The 19963-nt window shown below is 50.5% G+C and overlaps 1 protein-coding gene across 2 annotated transcripts in view; it reads right to left on the bottom strand.

Annotated features, from left to right (window-relative positions):
- pacrg (PARK2 co-regulated) overlaps positions 1-19963 on the bottom strand; it is a 502671-nt gene that overhangs the window by 109842 nt on the left and 372866 nt on the right. For both annotated transcript variants that reach the window (XM_072500922.1, XM_072500921.1), the window contains one exon: positions 8829-8978. In XM_072500922.1, coding sequence (XP_072357023.1) covers positions 8829-8978 — 150 coding nt within the window. The remainder of the gene's footprint in view (positions 1-8828; positions 8979-19963) is intronic.

The following is a 19963-nucleotide window of genomic DNA, read 5'->3' as shown; positions in this document are numbered from 1 at the left end:
TTCCTGTATCACCACCTCGCTGCTTCTCTCCAAACATCAAACTCTCAAATCTAGTCCAGTTTCTCTTCTTGATGAATGTCCATGCCTCATCCGCCGTCTCGAAGTAGTGGTGCTTGCCTTGATGCGTGACCCACAATCGCGCCGGCTGCAGCATCCCAAATTTTATTTTCTTCCTATGGAGCACTGCCTTGGCCCTGTTAAAGCTCGCCCTCCTTCTCGCCACCTCCGCACTCCAGTCCTGATACACCCGTACCACCGCATTCTCCCATTTGCTACTCCGTGCCTTCTTGGCCCAGCTCAGGACCATCTCTCTGTCCCTGTAGCGATGGAACTTCACCACTATTGCTCTTGGTGTTTCACCTGCCTTTGGTCTTCTCACGAGGACCCGGTACGCTCCCTCCACTTCCAGGGGGCCCGTTGGGGCCTCAGCTCCCATTAGTGTGTGGAGCATCGTGCTCACATAAGCCCCAACATCAGCTCCCTCTGCTCCTTCGGGGAGACCTAGAATCCGTAGGTTTTTCCTCCTCGAGCTGTTCTCCAGGGCTTCCAGCCTTTCTATGCACCTCTTGTGTAGTGCCTCGTATGTCTCCGTTTTTACCACCAGGCCCTGTATCTCATCTTCATTCTCGGCTGCCTTTGCCTTCACTCTACAGAGCTCCATCGCCCGGGTCTTTTGTGTTTCCTTCAGTCCCTCGATTGCCAGTAGCATCGGCGCCAGCACCTCTTTCGTAAGCTCCTCCACACATCGTCGGAGAAACTCCTGCTGGTCCGGGCCCCATACCATCTGGGCTCCATCTGCCGCCATCTTGCTTCTCCCTTCTCTTCTCTGCCGCTGCTCCAAAGGATCCTTTGCAATCTGGCCACCACCGCCGCTCCTTTCCATACACACCCGGGGGGGACTCCTTCCTTCGTCACCCCACGCTGGGTTAGGTCGAAAAAAAAATTCCGCTGGGGCTCCCGATAAGAGCCCAAAGGTTCGTTAGAACGGGAGCTGCCGAAACGTGCGGCTTAGCAGTGCATCACCGCAACCGGAAGTCGAGATTGATATTTTTGTTAACCAAAGTATTAAGGGATATGGGGCAAAGGCAGGGGCGGGAATTTCCCTGCAGCCCGCCGCGGTGGAGGCGGCCTGTCATTGGCTGGCGGTGGGATCTTCTGGTTCTGCCATTGACAATGGGGTTTCCACTTTCAATGCACCCCTTGCTACCGGGAAACCCTCAGCATGAATGGCGGGAATGTTCTGGCCAGGATATGTGGAGTTAGGTCACAGAGCAGCAGCGATTGAATAACAGAGCAGACCAGAAGTACTAAATTCCCTCTTCCTTTTCTTATGATTCTAAGGAGGCCCTTAGTGTTGGGTGGAGGTGTTGACCTTGGGCGGGGTGCTCTTTCCAAGAGCCGGTGCAGACTCGATGGGCCGAATGGCCTCCTTCTGCACTGTAAATTCTATGATAATCTATGATAATGGAACCAGGTATCAAGTGGGTGTGTACAACAGATCACTGATTCAATATTGTTTGCTGCCGTTGCCCAGGGTAGGTTTTTAGCTATCATGGCATGTGGTATGTTGGTGATTTGGTGTCAGACCAAATAACCCCAACATTGCTTCGAATGTCCTGTGCAAACCAAAAATGAAATGAAGCAAAATAGAATGATGAAAACTTATTGCTTTTGCCTGAAATCCCTTTGAGATTTTGAATATTTGAAAGATTTCCAATGCCGTAATGAATTTGAGAAATCTGTTGTTATTGTTGGAACAATGAATAGATTCAATTTCTAACTTAGCCAAGTTTATTCTCTTTCTCAAAAGATTCATTTTTATAAATTTCCAAATACCCCATCTCTTTATGAAGGGAAATTTTGGTTGGTACAAAATCATACATGTTTTATGGGGAGCAATTCACATTGATGGAAAGCTCCAACTATACTTCTGCATGTGGGTTTTTGGAACATTGTGTATTTTAGGGTTAAGATTGCTGGTCAGAACCATCTTGGGAATGCTCGTAGCTTCACAAACCGATTAAGGCTCTGCTTTTATTAAAACTGCTTATCTTGCAACCTCAGGAATGCAGAAATTTTACTAGGACAAGAGTGTGTGGTTGAAGTGTGCGACACACCAAATCTTACCAAATGCACAAGCAAAACACCAAATCATGGGAAAGCCACAAGGGCTGATAAGTCAGGTAAAGTTCAATACAAGCTGTTTGGTAATAGATTTTGAATCCCAAAATTAGTGAAAATTGATAAGGACTGCAACTGAAGAACGTGACCTGTTTATAACCACATTTGCTCTCCCATCTGCTCATCTCTGAGGGAGATTGCCTGGTACATCTTTGATGCCGCCTGCGACCAGGGAATGCTGCTAACAAATCGACAATAAAAAACAGATCATGTTCCGACAATAAAAAGGTATAGTTTGAATGGACCATTTGTACTTGTGCTGCTATCCTATTGGGGAGGACAAATGTAGAGATACTTACCCTGGCGTTGGTATTACACCAGTGCCACTGTATAGACCTGTTCAAAAATCATCCCAGTTCATTTACCCTAATCATCCTCATCACAATCAGCCCCTCTTAGAACTATAGAAACCATAGAATTCCTCCCGTGCTGGAGGAAGCCATTTGGCCCATCAGATCTGCACTGACTCACTGAAAGAGCAGCCTACCTAGGTCCACTTTCCTGCCCTATCCTCGTAACCCCACCTAACCTGCACATCCCTGGACACTAAGGCCAACCCATCTAACCTGCACATCTTTGGACAGTGGGAGGAAACCATAGTACCCGGAGGAAACCCACGTGGACAGGGGGAGAAAGTGTAAACTCCACCCAAGGCTGGTATCGAACTCAGGTCCCTGGCACTGTGACGCAGCAGTGCCAACCACTGTACCACCATGCCACACCACATCTGTAAGAAGTGAAGAAGAGCAGAGAACAAAGCTGGAGATGTATTTTGCGACAGAGAGAAAGGGAGAGAGAAAAGGAGAGAGAAGAGCCCAGAGAGCTGGGAAGAAAGGAGGAAGTAAAGGAGGTTAGCCATCATACTGCTAATACCCGGAGCCTTCCTGTTCTCTGCAACTCAGTAATTTTAACATAATTCCCAGCATTCATCATTCACTGTGCACTCGATGTGATCCAGCAATGCCAATCTACTGTAAAATTTCTGATACACAGGCGATTGTAACCAGATGTACCTAGCTTTGTGGTATCCACAGTTCCTTTCAAGTATACGATGCACATATATTATACACAATCTAAAATGATGCAAAATAATTCTCCAGAGCAGTTACTTGAATTGACCAAAGCATTCATTCAAAATCACACCACCTTTTTCTAGTAAAAATGAATCCATCAAACACAAACTTTATACCCAAGCCAATAATTCTTTGAAAGGGCTGCACAGGTATCTTAGCTAATTAATGGGATGTATACCGGGATAGAGCTGAATCTGAAAAAAGAAAAACATGCATTGTCATGATGCCTTTTATGATCTCTGGAGGTTCCAGAGTGTTTTACAGCCAATGAAGTGCTTTTGAAGTTTGGTCACTGTCGTTATGTAGGAAACACAGACGATAAATTTGGGCATTGGCAAACAATGTGATAATGACCAGGTCATCTGCTTTTGTTAGGATTGGGGGTAAATATTGACCAGGACATCTCCTCCTTCTTCAGAATGGAGCTGTGGGATCTTTCATATTCACCTGAGAGGGCAGACTTGGCTTAATGTCCTTTTAGAAAGACGACAAAATGGAAATAATTTACGGTCACTATTCAACCGTATCATGTAACTACTGTGTATGAGATTACTTTTTTTTCTATTGATGTAGCAGTCAACTTTGAACTCACTGCAGTCACTTTCCTTCAGGAGATTCAAACTGGATCAAGTTGGACAGCTACGTCAAGTTGAAGGTGATTCTGGTCTTGCTGTATTTCAAACACACACATTCAAAAGAAAGTTTCCACTTAATCATCTATGGTTTCCATAAAAGCTGGGTAATTGGTCTACAAAGCTCCTCGTGGCCATCAAAGTCAGTGAGAAATCTCAAAACCAAGACAGCACTCAGAAATTCAGGGAATGATTAACTCTGAGGCGTGCTTTGATTGTGGAGTTCAGCATGTGACAGCAGGACTGGCATAAAGTAAGGCTGCCATTCTGGGAGATGTCGGTGGACAGAAGCTCATTCGAAATGTGCAATGCTGTTGGCTCGTACCTTCATAACCCATTTAAAATGAGCTTCACGAGGCGGCACAGTGGTTAGCACTGCTGCCTCACGGCACCGAGGACCCGGGTTTGATCCCGGCCCCGGATCACCGTCTGTGTGGAGTTTGTACAATTCTCCCCGTGACTGCGAGGGTTTCACCCCCACAGCCCAAAAATGTGCAGGATAGGTGGATTGATCACGTTAAATTGCCCCTTATTTTAAGGCAGCATGGTGGCGCAGTGAGTTAGTCTTGCAGCCTCACGGCACCGAGGTCCCAGGTTCAATCCCAGCACTGGGTCACTCTCCGTGTGGAGTTTGCACATTCTCCCCGTGTTTGCGTGGGTTTCGGCCCCACAACCCAAAGATGTGCAGGGTAGGTGGATTGGCCACACTAAACTGCCCCTTAATTGGAAAAAATGAATTGGGTACTCTAATTTTATTTTAAAATATAAAATAAAATGAGCTTCACAGTGTCACTCAGAGCATTAATCCTGCATAATTAAAATGATGGAACTATAGAACCATACAATCACTACAGTGCAGAAGGAGGCCATTTGGCCCATCGAGTCTGCACTGACCCTCTGAAAGAGCATCCTATCCAGGCCCACTCCCCCCGCCTTATTCCCGCAACCCCACCGAACCTTTCCGGTGGCGAACATTTGTTGGCTCCCGCCCGTGGTGGTTTTTTCGGACATCTTCCCCGGTTAACGGGCTCAAGTGAGGTGGAATAATAGTGCAGGCGAGTGAGTGGAAGAGATTGACCCACTGGTGTATGGAGTTGAGGGCCAGGACTGGTTGAAAAAGAGGGAATCACTTTTTTAGAGCTGGTGCGGCGCCTGCGACGCACGTAGAGATGACGGAGGGCCAGGGAGCGGCCCTGCCGGCTCAGTGTTCAACGGACCAGCTGGTAGGATTCTTAAATGAGAAGTTCATCCAGCAACGGAAGGAGAGTCTAGAGGACCTGGCCCGGGCGGTGGATTCGATTAAGGCGGTGGTCGACCGCATGGAAACGAAGCTGGCGGCCCAGGGTCAGGCGATCCAGAAGATGGAGGAGGTGGCAGGGGAACCTGAGGAGCAGTTCCCCTCGATGGCAGCGGAGATGGGGCTGATGTGGGACCAGCAGAGGCGGCTCCAGGAGAAGGTCGAAGACCTAGAGAACCGGTCATGCAGCCAGAATATAAGGATCGTGGGCTTCCCAGAGGGAAGTGAAGGAGCTGGTGCTGGTGCATATGTGGGGAGGACGCTGGAGAAGCTGCTTGGAGAGGGTGCGTTTGCACGACCGTTGGAGGTGGATCGAGCGCACAGGGCGCTAATGAGGAAGCCGCAGGGGAACGAGCCGCCGAGGGCGATGGTGGTGCTCATCGGCTGATTATGGGGGAAGGGACTTTAATATGGTCCTGGATCTGAGATTGGACCGGTCGAGTTTGAGGTCAGGGAGGGTGTCAGCTGGAGCCAAGGAGCTTTGGGGGTTCATGGAGCACTTTGTGGGTGGGAGGATCCATGGAGATTTGAGAGGCTTGTGGTGATATACATCACTGTAAGTACACAAAGGGTTAATGTACATACACCTCACCTAGCTAGACACTAGATGGAACACCAGAGACATGACACACAGGCAGTCAACCAATAGGTCAGTAAGATAGGACACGACCAATGGGCATTCAAGATACACACAGAGGTGACACTACCACAGGAGGGCATTACACCAACCCATATAAAAGGACACATCGCACATGCTCAGTCTCTTTCCAGTGGAGACACTCAGTGAGTACAGACACAGGGTTGATTCAACATCATACCCACCATGTGGATTGTAGCAGACTGGTTTGTCAGTCTGAGTCGCTATAGCAGGATTAACAGTAGCGTCGAATCCAAGTTGGAGAATTGTTAATAGTTTAATAAACGTGTTAAAGCTATCTCCAAGTCTGAACCTTCCTTTGTCAGAGTGCACATCAAGGAAGCAGCTTATGCTACATCAAGAGCATAACAAAACAAGGCTGAGGGCGAAAGAATTTTCGTTTTACTCCCAGCACAAAGTGTACTCCCGAATGGATTTTTCCGTGGTGGATAAGACGTTGTAAAAAAGGTGCTGCTGGAGCGAGGGCGTGGCGGGGGGCCGGGGGGGGGGGGGGGGGGGGGGGGGTATAACTACTACTGGGCAGTAAATATTGTGATGGTCAGGAGGTGGGGGAGGGATCGGTATGGGAGTGGGTGGAGGCGGCCTTATGTAAGGACACTAGTTTGGGAGCACTGTTAATGACACATCTGTCATTCTCGCCGGCCAGGTACTAAACCAGCCGTGTTGTAGTGGCAGCCCTGAGGGGTTGGGGACGGTGGAGGCAGCATATGGGGTTAGAGGGAGGGTTGGTGTGGGTACCAATATGTGATAACTATCGGTTCGCTCTGGGGGCGCTGGACGGGGGGGTTTCGATGGTGGCAGCGGGCGGGTATCAAGAGATTTGGGGATCTATTTATTGATGAGGGTTTCCTGAGTTTGGAGGAGCTGGAGGAGGAGTTTGAGTTGCCGGGGGGAATGGGTTCCGGTATCTACAGGTGAAAGATTTTGTGCGGAGACAGGTTTCGACCTTCCCACACCTACCACCCCAGGGACTCCAGGATAAGGTGGTGTCAAGAACAGGAGTAGGGGAGGGGAAGGTCTCAGAGATCTATAAGGAGCTGGTGGAGTGGGAGGGAGCTCCGATAGGGGAGGTGAAAAGAAGGTGGGAAAAAGAGCTGGGTGGGGAGTTGAAGGCCGGGTTATGGGAGGAGGCCCTGAGGAGAGTTAATGCATCCTCATCGTGCGCCAGGCTCAGCCTGATACAATTCAAGGTGGTCCACACGGCGCACGTGACGGTGGCCCGGATGAGCAGGTTCTTTGAGGAGGTGGAGGATAGGTGCAGGCGCAGTGCGGGTGGTCCTGCGAACCATGTCCATATGTTTTGGGCATGTCCAAGGCTGAGGGGTTTCTGGCAGGGTTTTTCTTACATCATGTCAGAGGTCTTAAAAGTGAGAGTGGTTCTGGGTCCAGAGGTGGCGATCTTTGGTGTGTCTGAAGACCCGGGAGCCCAGGGGGTGAGAGAGGCCACATCCTGGCCTTTGCCACCCTGGTGGCCCTGAATCGGAGCTTACTAGGGTGGAGGGACTTGGAGCCCCCGAAGTTGGGGGTATGGGTTAGTGAAATGGCGGGGTTTCTCAGACGTGAGAAAATTAAATTTGCCTTGATGGGGTCATTGCAGGGGTTTGCTCGGACGTGGCAGCCGTTCATCGACCTTCTTCGAGAAGAATTAATCTGCCAGTGGGGGGGGGGGGAGGGGAGGCATCGGAGAGGCAAATAAGGACAGGAGAACCATCGGAGGGGTGCTTAGGGAAGGTGGCACTGTTTGTGTAAGCCATGTTAGCTGGGGTTTGTGCTTGGGGAGTTTGTTGGTTATATGGTTGTGTTGTTCTTTTTGTTGAAAATTTGCCGTGTAAAATTGTTAAAATTATAAATGCCTCAATAAAATATTTTCTAAAAAAAAACACCTAACCTGCAATCCCTGGACACTAAGAGGCAATTTTAGTGTGGCCAATCACCTAACCTGCACATCTTTGAACTGTGAGAGGGAACCGGAGCACCCAGTGGAAACCCACACAGACACGAGGAGAATGTGCAGACTCCGCACAGACAGTGACCCAAGGCAGGAATGAAACCCGGGTCCCTGGCATTCTGAGGCAGCAGTGCCGACCACTGTGATGGGACAATTCTAATAAAAATCAACCATCCTGATGTATATAATGTAGGTTCAGATGATTTGCTCGATTTCCTGTGGAAGGGAGGAGCTCAGAAGAACTCCTCAGGATATTAAATGGGATGGGTGGAATCCAGTTTTGAACGGGTTGTACATGGTACATGGGTTTGATGGGTTAAATGACTTTATCTTATTTTCGGATTTTCTTACATCCTTATTATTCAAAAGGAAATAAACAGTGCAGAACTGCGGAGCTGGGGAAAAGAACTGTAATGGGGATGGGGGAGTGTTTTCATGGGTGGGGTGGATTACTCATTGGATATCTCTTTCAGGGGGACAGCATAGGCAACTTGGCCCAACGGCCTCCTTGAGATGCGCTACATGTTTCAATAAACACCGTGTAGCAGATCAAAGTGTGTGTGGCAATATTTTAAAAAAAAATTTAGAGTACCCAATTCATTTTTTCCAATTAAGGGCCAATTTAACGTGGCCAATTCACCTGTCCTGCAGATCTTTGGCACGTGGGGGCGAAACCCAGACAAACACGGGGAGAATGTGCAAACTCCACACGGGCAGTGACCCAGAGCCGGGATAGGACCTGGGACCTCGGCGCAGTGAGGCAGCAGTGCTAACCACTGTGCCACCATAAAGTGTGGCAATATTGAACTAAAGCAACTTAATGTAATACAGTTTCAACATTGCTCCCAATCACACTGAGGGATACATTTCATATATTGAAAGAAGGTTCATCAGAAAACTTACATGAACAATTGTGTGGGTTTGATCATCTTAGAATGGAAGAAAGTTACCTCTAAATGTTTCACAGTGCACATGTATCATATATCATACCATAGACACACACACATCAGCGGGGAGATCCCATTGTGCTGCAACTTACCATTCACATTTTTAAATATGTTCAGGATAGGTAATATCTGTCGATAGTAAGGCACCAGAGCCTCGCCCACCATATCTCCTGACACAACAAGATGCTGCAGGACTTTCAGCGTGGTGCATATAACTTGCTTGTTCCGTGTGTTCAGTGCATCTGTACAAGACATGAAAGGGTTATGGGTCCGTGTGCTGATTAAGTGCTCCCTGCTGAGAGAGTGATACATCATTTGTTGTTAGCAGAGCTTTAAACATATTCCAGTTAGATTGCTGGTGCTAACCTTTACCTGATTCCCTTGCTATTAGCAATGCAAGGCCTACTACACTGTCCAGCATATTCATATGGTTTTGAAGCTCTACGCTGCTATTTCATCTCTAGTACTGTTCCTGCCCTTAGGGACATAGGAGCCTTGACAGCAAACAATTGGCACATTTCCAATCAAATGTCGCGCCCATGATACAGAGAAGACCATCTCTCATCAAGCGCCCGAACAATAAAGCCCTACAACCATCTGCGGTTTCAGCAAGTGTTTAATAAAATCAAGACTTAGTTGTAAATTTTTTTAAAATATAGATTTAGAGTATCCAATTACCCAATTAAGGGGCAATTTAGCGTGGCCAATCCACCTAGCCTGCACATTTTTGGGTTGTGGGGGCGAAACCCACGCAAACACGGGGAGAATGTGCAAACCAGCGACCCAGAGCCAGGGTCGAACCTGGGACCTCGGCGCCGTGAGGCTGCAGGGCTAACCCACTGCGCCACCGTGCTGCCCGTTGTAAAATTTTCTAACAAATATACAGTGTGCACTTGATCAGTCTGCTTAACTACTGTGCCAATTGAGTGAACAAAGTCAGCTTGTGTCAATTTTCTTTTCTAATTATTTTAATATCACCCTGTTTATTGGCCTGGAAGATCAACTGAACTCCAAGCAATTTAGAAAAGGCTTTCTGAAGAAAGGAAATACAAACTCAGAATGCAGTCCCAAAAGGTACGAAGGCAAAAAACAAAACCCTAGCAGCTTGCGGCAATGATAAACTGAAGCTGAACTGGTAAAATAAAACAAATGTCAGCAGTGTTTGGGGAGCTTAGAGAGACCTGGGGCGGGATTCTCCGACCCCCCGCCGGGTCGGGGAATCGCTGGGGGGGTGGCGTGAATCCCTCCCCAGCGGGACCTGGTGAAGCAGGAGGTCTCCGGGGTCCTCGGGGGGGCGCGGGGGGATCTGGCCCCGGGAGTTGCCCCCAGGGTGGCCTGGCCCGCGATCGGGGCCCACCGATCCGTGGGCGGGCCTGTACTGTGGGGGCACTCTATTCTTCCGCACCGGCGGCTGTAGCGGTCCGCCATGGCCGATGAGGAGACAAAGCCCTCTGCGGATGCACTGGGATGACGCCAGCACACACTGGCGCTCCCGCACATGCGCCAACTCGCACTGGCCGGCGAAGGCCCTTTGGCGCCGGTTGGCGTGGCGCCAAGCCCCTTCCCCACCGGCCGACACGGCGCACACCACTCTGGGGCCGGCCTAGCCTCTGAAGGTGCGGAGAATATCCCTCACCTTTGGGGCGGCCCGATGCCGGAGTGGTTCACGCCACTCCTTCCCGCCGGAGTTGCCCCCCCTGGCCCCCCCCCGCTGATTCTTCCTGCAGAATCCCGACCCAGATATCAATTAAACTAGTTTATGTAAAAACTGGAACAGGCAAGAAACAATTGCTAGGTTTGTATACGAGTATTTCACACGTTCAAAAACTATGGCCGAAACTCTCTGTCCTCATTCGCAGCTGGGATTTTCCGATGCTGCTGAAAGTGAATGGTGTTTTGGCTGGATGCCACATTTTCCGTTCTCGCTGGCAAAGAGCCCCGCTGACTGGGATTCTCTTTTTTTTTGATTTTTATTGTTTTTTTTGTACATGGTATATTGACAGGTGTACACAAAGAGAAACCAAAAAGGAGATAACAAAAACAAAAACATTACATAAATAAAAAAAACACATAAATAAAAAAACAAGGAGTAGGAAAGTAAAAACTAGGGAAGTGTACATTCATAGAAGCAACGGACAGACACTTACAAAAAAAAAACAGCAGAAAAGAAGAGCGGGGGGGGTCCTTCTCTTCTTCTATTTTTTTATATAAAGAAAATACATACAGCACAAGCAAAACAAAACAAAACTGGATGGGTGGAGCGCCTGGGCAACGCCTTGATGTTACTTGCTTCTCCCAGTCGGTTTTCGCTGTTGTGTGTTTGCCTCCGCCCCGTCTGTCGTTACTCACTCCTGTACTTTCTTACTCTCTGTTGCCCTGCTGTGTTCGTTGCGGTCATTGTCGTTTCCCGTGCTCTACTTCCGGTTTGTGTTCCCTCGTCATTCCTCCCCTCTGGCACCCCTCTATTATTCTTTGCCCCCTGCCCTTCCTTCCTCCCTGCCCCCTTCCCCCCTTCCCTGCCCCCCTTCCCTCCCCTCCCCTCCTCTCCCTCTCTGCAGCGCCCCTTTCTTTTCTGTTGTGTTTGGCTACCCTCTCCTGCACTGTCCCCCCCCCCCCCCCCCCCCCCCCCCCCCCCTTCGTCCCCCCCCCATCCCCAAGGATCCTCCCTCCTTTCCTTCTCTTTTCTCATGTTTTGGCTACATTTCCTGGCTCTTGGCTATTTGATTATTTATCTGTTTGTTCTTTGGCCACAAACAGGTCCCGGAACAGTTGGGTGAATGGCTCCCATGTTCTGAAGAAGCCATCGTCCGACTCCCGGATGGCGAATTTGATTTTCTCCATTTGAAGAAATTCTGATAGGTCGGACAGCGAGTCTGCAGCTTTGGGTGGTGCTGCTGACCGCCAGCCGTGCAGGATTCTACAACGGGCAGTCAGGGAGGCAAATGCAAGGGCGTTCTCCCTGCTCCCCATGAAGAGATCTGGCTTGTCTGATACCCCGAAGACCGCCACTTTTGGGCATGGCTCCACCCCCAACCCCACTACTTTGGACATTGCCTCGAAGAAGGCTGTCCAGTACCCAGCAAGTCTGGGGCAAGACAGAACATGTTGGCGTGCTTGGCCGGGCCTCCTTGGCACCATTCACATCTGTCCTCCACCTCCGGGAAGAACCTGCTCATTCGGGTTCTTGTTAAGTGGGCTCTATGTACCACCTTTAGTTGCGTTAGGTTGAGTCTTGCGCAGGTTGAGGTAGAGTTGACCCTATGTAATGCTTCGCTCCAGAGTCGCCATCCTATTTCGAGCCCCAGGCCTTCCTCCCATTTCTTCCTCGTCGCGTCCAGTACAGTGTCGGCCCTCTCGACCAGTCGTTCATACATGTCGCTAGTTTCCTTTACCTAGAATGTTAGTGTCCAGTACTTCCTCGAGTAGTGTCTGTCGCGGTGGTTGTTGGTACATCCTTGTCTCCTTCCGTAGGAAGTTTTTAAGCTGCAGGTATCTGAGTTTGTTGCCCTTAGCTAGCCGGAATCTTTCCGTCAGTTTGTCCAGTGTTGTGACCCTGCCGTCAGTGTATAGGTCCTTGACTGTCAATGTCCCACCATCCAGTCTCTTCCTTTTAAAGGTGGTGCCAGTGAGCGTTTGCACGAACCTATGGTTGTTGCAGATGGGGGCTTTGTCAGACATTTCGGTCAGGCCGAATTGCTGCCGTAATTGGTTCCCGATCTGGAGGTTGGCTACCACCACTGGGCTGCTGGAGTATTTTTTGGATGGGGATGGAAGTGCCGCCATGGCGAGGGCCCGGAGCGAGGTCCTCCTGCAGGAGGCCTCCTCTGTGTGCACCCACTTGGCTTCTGGCTCCTTAATCCATCCCCTTATTTGTTCTGCTGTCGCTGCCCTGTGGTAGTATTGTAGGTTTGGGTGGGCTAGCCCTCCTCTGGACTTTGTTTTCTGTTGGACCTTCTTTGGGATCCTAGCATTCCATGGACAAGTTGATCCAGGAACATTCCTCGTCACAATGGACATCTTAGCACTCTACACCAGCATCCCCCATGACGACGGCATTGCTGCAACAGCCTCAGTACTCAACACTGACAACTGCCAATCTCCAGATGCAATTCTGCAACTCATCCGCTTCATTCTGGATCACAACGTCTTCATCTTTGACAACAAGTTCTATATCCAGACGGAACAGCGATGGGGACCAACTTCGCACCTCAATATGCCAACATCTTCATACACAAATTTGAACAAGACTTCCTCACCACACAGGACCTTCAACCGACGTTATACACCAGATACATCGCTGACATTTTTTTCCTTTGGATCCACGGCGAAGAATCACTGAAACGACTACACAATGCCATCAATAAGTTCCATCCAACCATCTGATTCACCATGCACTACTCTCCAAAATCAGTTGCATTCTTGGACACACTCATCTCCATCAAGGATGGTTACCTCAGCACTTCGCTTTACCTCAAACCCACGGATAACCTCACGATGCTCCACTTCCACCCTAAACACATTAAAGAAGCCATCCCCTTTGGACAAGCCCTCCGCATACACAGGATCTGCTCAGACGAGGAGGAGCATAACAGACATCTACAGACGCTGAAAGATGCCCTCGTACGAACGGGATATGGCGCTCGATTCATCGATCGACAGTTCCAACACGCCACAGCAAAAAAACGCACCCACCTCTGCAGAAGACAAACACGGGACACAACCGACAGAGTACCCTTCGTCGCCCAGTACTTCCCCGGAGCGGAGAAACTACGACATCTTCTTCGCTGCCTTCAACACGTCATCGTGCCAAGGGCATCCCCACACCCCCACTACTTGCCTTCAAACAACCACGCAACTTCAAACAAACCATTGTTTGCAGCAAACTACCCAGCCTTCAGAACAGTGACCACAATACCACACAACCCTGCCTTGGCAATCTCTGCAAGACGTGCCAGATCATTGACATGGGTACCACCATTACACGTGAGAACACCACCCACCAGGTACGCGGTACATACTCGTGCGACTCGGCCAACGTTGTCTACCTCATACGCTGCAGGAAAGGATGTCCCGAAGCGTGGTACATTGGCGAGACCATGCAGACGCTGCGACAACGGATGAACGGACATCGCGCGACAATCGCCAGGCCGGAATGTTCCCTTCCAGTTGGGGAACACTTCTTTTATTTATTTACTTTTTTTTTTCCCTCCCCATATTCATATGTCGCCCCCTGTCCCTTCCTCCACTGTGCCTCTGCCTTCCCTGTGGTCAACAGGTCCAACCCCGTCTGGAGACTTTGTCTCTCCGAGTAGTCCCTCATCAGGATCCTCTGCATATCTCCGATCCACCCTTAAAATCTCCCCTACTAACCTCTCCCTTTCCCTGCCCTCCCTCTTTGCCCTATGAGCCCTGATGGAGATTAACTCTCCCCTAACCACCACCTTCAGTGCCTCCCATACTACTCCCACCTGCACCTCCCTGTTGTCGTTGGCCTCCAGATACCTTTCGATACACCCCCGCATCCTCCCGCTCACTTCCTCGTCTGCCAGCAGTCCCACATCCAGCCTCCACAACGGGCGTTGGTCCCTCGCCTCATCCAGCTCTAGCTCCACCCAATGCGGGGCATGGTCTGAAATGGCTATGGCCGAATATTCCGTTCCCTCTACTTTCGGGTTCATGCCCTGCCCATAACAAAAACATCTATCCGGGAGTAGGCCTTATGAACGTGGGAGAAAAAAGAAAATTCTCTGGCCAAAGCCCTGGCAAATCTCCACGGATCTACGCCCCCCATCTGGTCCATAAACCTGCTAAGCATCTTGGCCGCAGCCGGCCTCTTCCCCGTCCTAGATCTGGAACGATCTAATGCTGGGTCCAGCACCGTGTTAAAATCCCCACCCATTATCAGGCTCCCTACTTCCTGGTCTGGGATACACCCCAACATCCGTTTCATCAATCTAGCATCGGCCCAGTTTGGGGCATATACATTCACCAGTACCACCTCCGTCCCCTGCAACCTACCACTCACCATCACGTATCGGTCTCCCTTGTCCGCTACTATGTTCTTGGCCTCGAACGACACCCGCTTTCCCACCAGTATTGCCACCCCTCTATTCTTCGCATCCAGTCCCAAATAGAACACCTGACCTACCCAAACCTTCCTTAACCTGACCTGATCTGCCACCTTCAGATGTGTCTCCTGAAGCATGGCCACGTCTGCCTTCAGTCCTTTTAAGTGCGCGAACACTCGGGCCCTCTTAACCGGCCCATTTAGGCCTCTCACATTCCACGTGATCAGCCGGATTGGGGGTTACCCCCCCGACTACCCATCTCCTACCTTAGGCCAGTCCCGTGCCCGCGTCTCCCGCACCCTCCAGTCCCCCAGGCGGGGAACCCCCGCCCGACCATCTCTTCCATTTTCAGTTCCCCCCTCGGACAGTGCAGCAGCAACCCATACCCCCCCCTCTCCCCCCCTCGATCCCCGTCTAGCTCTTTTGCTCCCCCCATATTGCTTCCGTGAGTCAGCTGACTTCTGCTGACCCCGGCTTCCCCCGCCTCCCCGTTGATCTCCCCGTGTGGGAGTCTCTCCTCCTCCTTACCTTCCTCCATCCCCCCCCCACTATTTTGTGCGCGGGAAAAAGCCCGCGCTTTCCTGAACCAGACCCGCCCCCTGTGTTGCAGCTCCTTTTGCAGCCATTATCCCAGTTCCCTCATCCCCGAGTCTCACCTCCCTCCAGCACCGACGCCCACATTCTCCATCATTATAATCTCGTCTACAGAAAAGAAAAAAGGACTTTTAGGAATTTTAACCAGAGCTCTACTCACATCCCCATCCATTGCCCCACCCATGAAGTGTTCTTTGCCCCTATTTACAGCCCCCATTTACAACCAACATCTCCCCCCACACAGCCACCTACCCTCAGTTCGAGTCCAGTTTTTCCGTCTGGATAAAGGTCCAAGCCTCTTCTGGCGTTTCAAAATAATGGTGTCGGTCCTGATAAGTAACCCACAGTCGCGCAGGCTGCAGCATGCCGAACCGGACTCTTTTTTTGTGCAGCACCGCCTTGGCCCGATTGAAGCCAGCTCTCCTCCTTGCCACCTCCGCGCTCCAGTCCTGGTAGACTCGGATCACCGCATTCTCCCATCTACTGCTCCGCACCTTCTTGGCCCATCTCAGCACACTTTCTTTATCCGTGAAGCGATGGAACCTTGCCACTATCGCCCTTGGCAGCTCAGCGGCCTTGGGTCTCCTCGCCAGGACCCGATGAGCCCCCTCTAACTCCAAGGGGGTCAGATGGGCCTCCGCTCCCATCAGCGAGTGGAGCATCATACTCACATACACCCCGGCATCAGCTCCCTCAACTCCTTCGGGAAGACCCAGAATCCGGAGGTTTTTCCTCCTCGACCTGTTCTCCAGGACCTTGATTCTCTCGGCCCACCTCCTGTGCTCCGCCTCGTGCGCCTCCATTCTTACCGCCAGGCCCAGGATCTCGTCCTCGTTCTCATTCGTTTTATCCCTCACCTCACGAAGCTCCACCGCCTGGGCCTTCTGGGTCTCCTTCAGCCCCTCGATCGCCAACAGCATTGGCGCCAGCACCTCCTTCTAAAGCTCCTCCACACAGCGCTTAAGGAACTCCTGCTGGTCCGGCCCCCATGCTGCTCGATCTCCGCCCTCCGCCATCTTGCTTTTTCCCCCTCGATTTTGCAGCTGCTCCAGAGCCTCTTTTCTTGCCGCTCCACCGCTGATCTCGGCCATATATCGTAAGGGGGGACCTTACTGCACCTTCCCACACGGGATCCGATCAAAAAAGCTCCGTTGGGGCTCCTCTAATGAGCCCGAAAGTCCGTTGTCGCGGGAGCTGCCGAAACGTGCGGCTTAGCTCCGCATCGCCGCAACCGGAAGTCCCAGTTGGGGAACACTTCAGCAGTCAAAGGCATTCAGCCTCTGATCTCCGGGTAAACGTTCTCCAAGGCGGCCTTCAGGACGCGCGACAACGCAGAATCGTCGAACAGAAACCTATAGCCAAGTTCCGCACACATGGGTACGGCTTCAACCGGGACCTTGGACTCATGTCGCATTACATTCATCCCCCACCATCTGGCCTGGGGTTGTGAAATCCTACCAACTGTCCTGGCTTGAGACAATTTGCACCTCTTTAACCTGGGGTTACCCCTATCTCTGGATCTGTAAAGACTTAATTACCTGCAAATGCTCGCATTGAAAGCATTGTCTTGCATCTTTGACTTTGTCTATGTATATGTTTCTGGAACATACCTCTTCATTCACCTGGTGATTTGAAACAAACCTGTTGGACTTTAACCTGGTGTTGTAAGACTTCTTACTGTTTCTAATGTGCCTCTGTTGCTCTAATTTGCACGATCTCTCTAGTGGCTGCCTGCTTTGTCAGCTGGTGTGCCAGCAGGCGGCTGGCTTTGTCTCCATGTTCGGATAGGGTCCCCGGGCCTTGAGGAGTTGGTACACTGCTTTCCTCGTGGAGAGCAGGTCAAAGTCCATTTGTAGCTTTTTCCTCTCCTCCAGGAGCTCTACGGTCGGTGCCTCGGGGTATTTACGGTCTGCCTCCAGTATGGAGTCGACCAACTGTTGCCTAGCCGTACTTTCTGCCCTGTCTCTTCGTGCTTTGAATGTGATAATTTCCCCTTTAATCACAGTCTTTAGCGCCTCCCAGAACCTGGAGGGTGAGACCAATCCGATTTGGTTGTTCGCCGTATACTCCGCTATGGCCTGTGACACCTTTCGCTGAAAGCCTTGACGGCTAGTAGGGCAGTGTAACATGGAGTGTGGTTGGACATTACGATTGCGGAGTATTACGTTTTGGCCAGCCCTGGAAGCACCGAGTTTCCCACCACAAAGAAGTCAATCCTGGTATATACGTTATGCACTGGGGAGAAGAAGGAGAACTCTTTCTCCCCTGGGTGGTTGAACCTCCAAGAATCCACCGCCACCATCTGCTCCATAAAATAACCGAATTCCTTTGTCATGATTGAGGTCTTCCCTGTTTTGGGGTTTGACCTGTCTGTTTGTGGTTCCTGTACACAGTTAATAACAATAATAATCTTTATTGTCACAAGTCGGCATACATTAACACTGCAATGAAATTACTGTGAAAAGCCCCTAGTCACCACATTCCTGCACCTATTCGCGTACACAGAGGGAGAATTTAAAGCCCCCCCGCCCCCATGATCGGTGCGTCGCTATGTCGGGGATTTCCGCCATGGTCTTTTTAATGAATTTTGTGTCGCCCCAGTTGGGACATACACATTAACAAGTACTACCGGTGCCCGGTCTAGGGTCCCGCTGACCATGACGTACCATCCCCCTGGGTCCGTAACCGCCTTGCCACCCCCCTGGCCCTTGTCCCATAGCAGGAATGGTCGGTTTGTTCCACCCAGCCCTTTCCTACCTTCAGTTGGTCCTGCCTCTCATGTGTGTCCCTTGGAGGAAGACTCTGTTGGCTTTCATGTTTCTTAGGTGGGTGAAGACTCTGGATCTTTTCACTGGGCTGTTGAGTCCCCTAACGTTCCAGGTGACTATCCTGGTGGGGGGTTTCTGTCCCCCCTCTCCTGTGGGATTAACCATACTTATCTGGTGGACGCGCCCCTGCACTCCGGAGTTTCCCTTTGTTAGGGGGCCGTCCAAGATGGCCGCTGTCACTGCTCTCCCCATGCGGTCAGGTCCCTGCACTCCAGGGTTTCCCTTTGTCCAGGGGGCACCCAACATGGCCGCCAACAGTGCGTCCACCATGTGGGTCTGCCCCTGCACTCCGGAGTCTCCCTTTGTCTAGGGCGCACCCAACATGGCTGCCCATTGTGCATCCGCCACGTGGGTAGGATCCTGTACTCCAGGGTCTACCTTCACCCAGAGACCGTACTGAGTGGTTACTTGCAGTGCTTCTTTGCTCCGGGCCCCTGGTTGCGGCCCTTTGTAGCCATATAGCTGCTCTCACTCTGGTCCTATTTTTACCCCCCTCCCTATGTCTCCCCCAACCCCCAGTTCCCCCTTATCCCCCTTTCCTGTGCTCCCCCTTTGTCCCCCATCTCCTATCCCCGTTTTCTCCCCCGTCCTATTTGTTCCCCCCCCCCCTCCCCCCGCCTGGCGCCATCCCACCTGTTGGCGATGCGCTGCAGACTTGCTGGGTGGGATTTTCTGCTCCCCCCCCCCACCCCCCACCATGTTTTCCAGGCGGCGGACACGATTCGCCATTGGATTGGCTGCCAGCCGGATCTTTCAGTCCCGCTGATGTCTACACCATTTTGGGTGGCTCGCCTGTCCTGCCTCCGGGGAACCCGCCAGGGGGGCGGGGATGCCTTCGGCGGGACTGCAAGATCCTGCCGGCAGGAAGGGCCGGAAAGTCCTGCCCATTATGGCTCTGTTGAGCACATTGATGGGACATTAAGCTATTGTACCTGTTTGAAATATCAAGACATCAGAATTTCACAGCAAAGTGGGAAGCATTTGTGCACAATATCAGGAAAAATAATCTTCAGGCTGTAGTTTCTTATGGGACATGAAGGTAATTGCTTTGAGGGGAGCACACACAGGCAGAAGTTAAATCCTTGAATGTGGTGAAAATGGAAAAGAACACTTGTGAACACTACTGAATATAATGCTGAAAAGGAAATGCGAAGTAGGTTTATTTATAGTTGTCTGCTCAAAGACATCAGTGACTGGTTGCTGACAGATTTTGATTATTTTTGCTAAGAGATACTCTATTACCTGGAGAACTATTATGGCACGAACATTATTAACTCAATAGAATGACAATCCTGAGATAGAATACAAGTGATCATTTTCCTGACACTAACTACAATAAAAAAGTACTGTGGACAATTATATTTAAATCTCTCCGACTCTGAAAGTCTATCCTGTTTACACTGAAATGCTGGGTTTTGATCTATAGACAGTGCTGCATTTCAGGGTTGCAAGGATATTTTTGACACTGGTTTTATTCTGAAACAATTTACATGAGTTTTCTGTTAGTTAAGTGGAAGGAAAAAGGAAACTGACAGTCAGACCTGGAATTTTAGCCTCTTGTCTTCATTTCCCCATCATTCATAACATTTCTCACTCCTTTTATTTATCAGACTGCTCTTGCCAAGCCCTTCAATTCCATTGCATGGTGCGGGTTCAGTCCATAGCAGAGAACAGAATACTCATTGTTTACACAACTCTTCACGGACAATTTTCTTAAATAATTCATTTTTAAGATGT

This window comes from Scyliorhinus torazame, chromosome 1, assembly GCF_047496885.1.
Source record: "Scyliorhinus torazame isolate Kashiwa2021f chromosome 1, sScyTor2.1, whole genome shotgun sequence".
NCBI classification, from domain to species: Eukaryota; Metazoa; Chordata; class Chondrichthyes; order Carcharhiniformes; family Scyliorhinidae; genus Scyliorhinus; species Scyliorhinus torazame.
The sequence above is the reverse complement of the archived record's forward strand: the minus strand, read 5'-3'. Positions and strand labels throughout refer to the sequence as shown.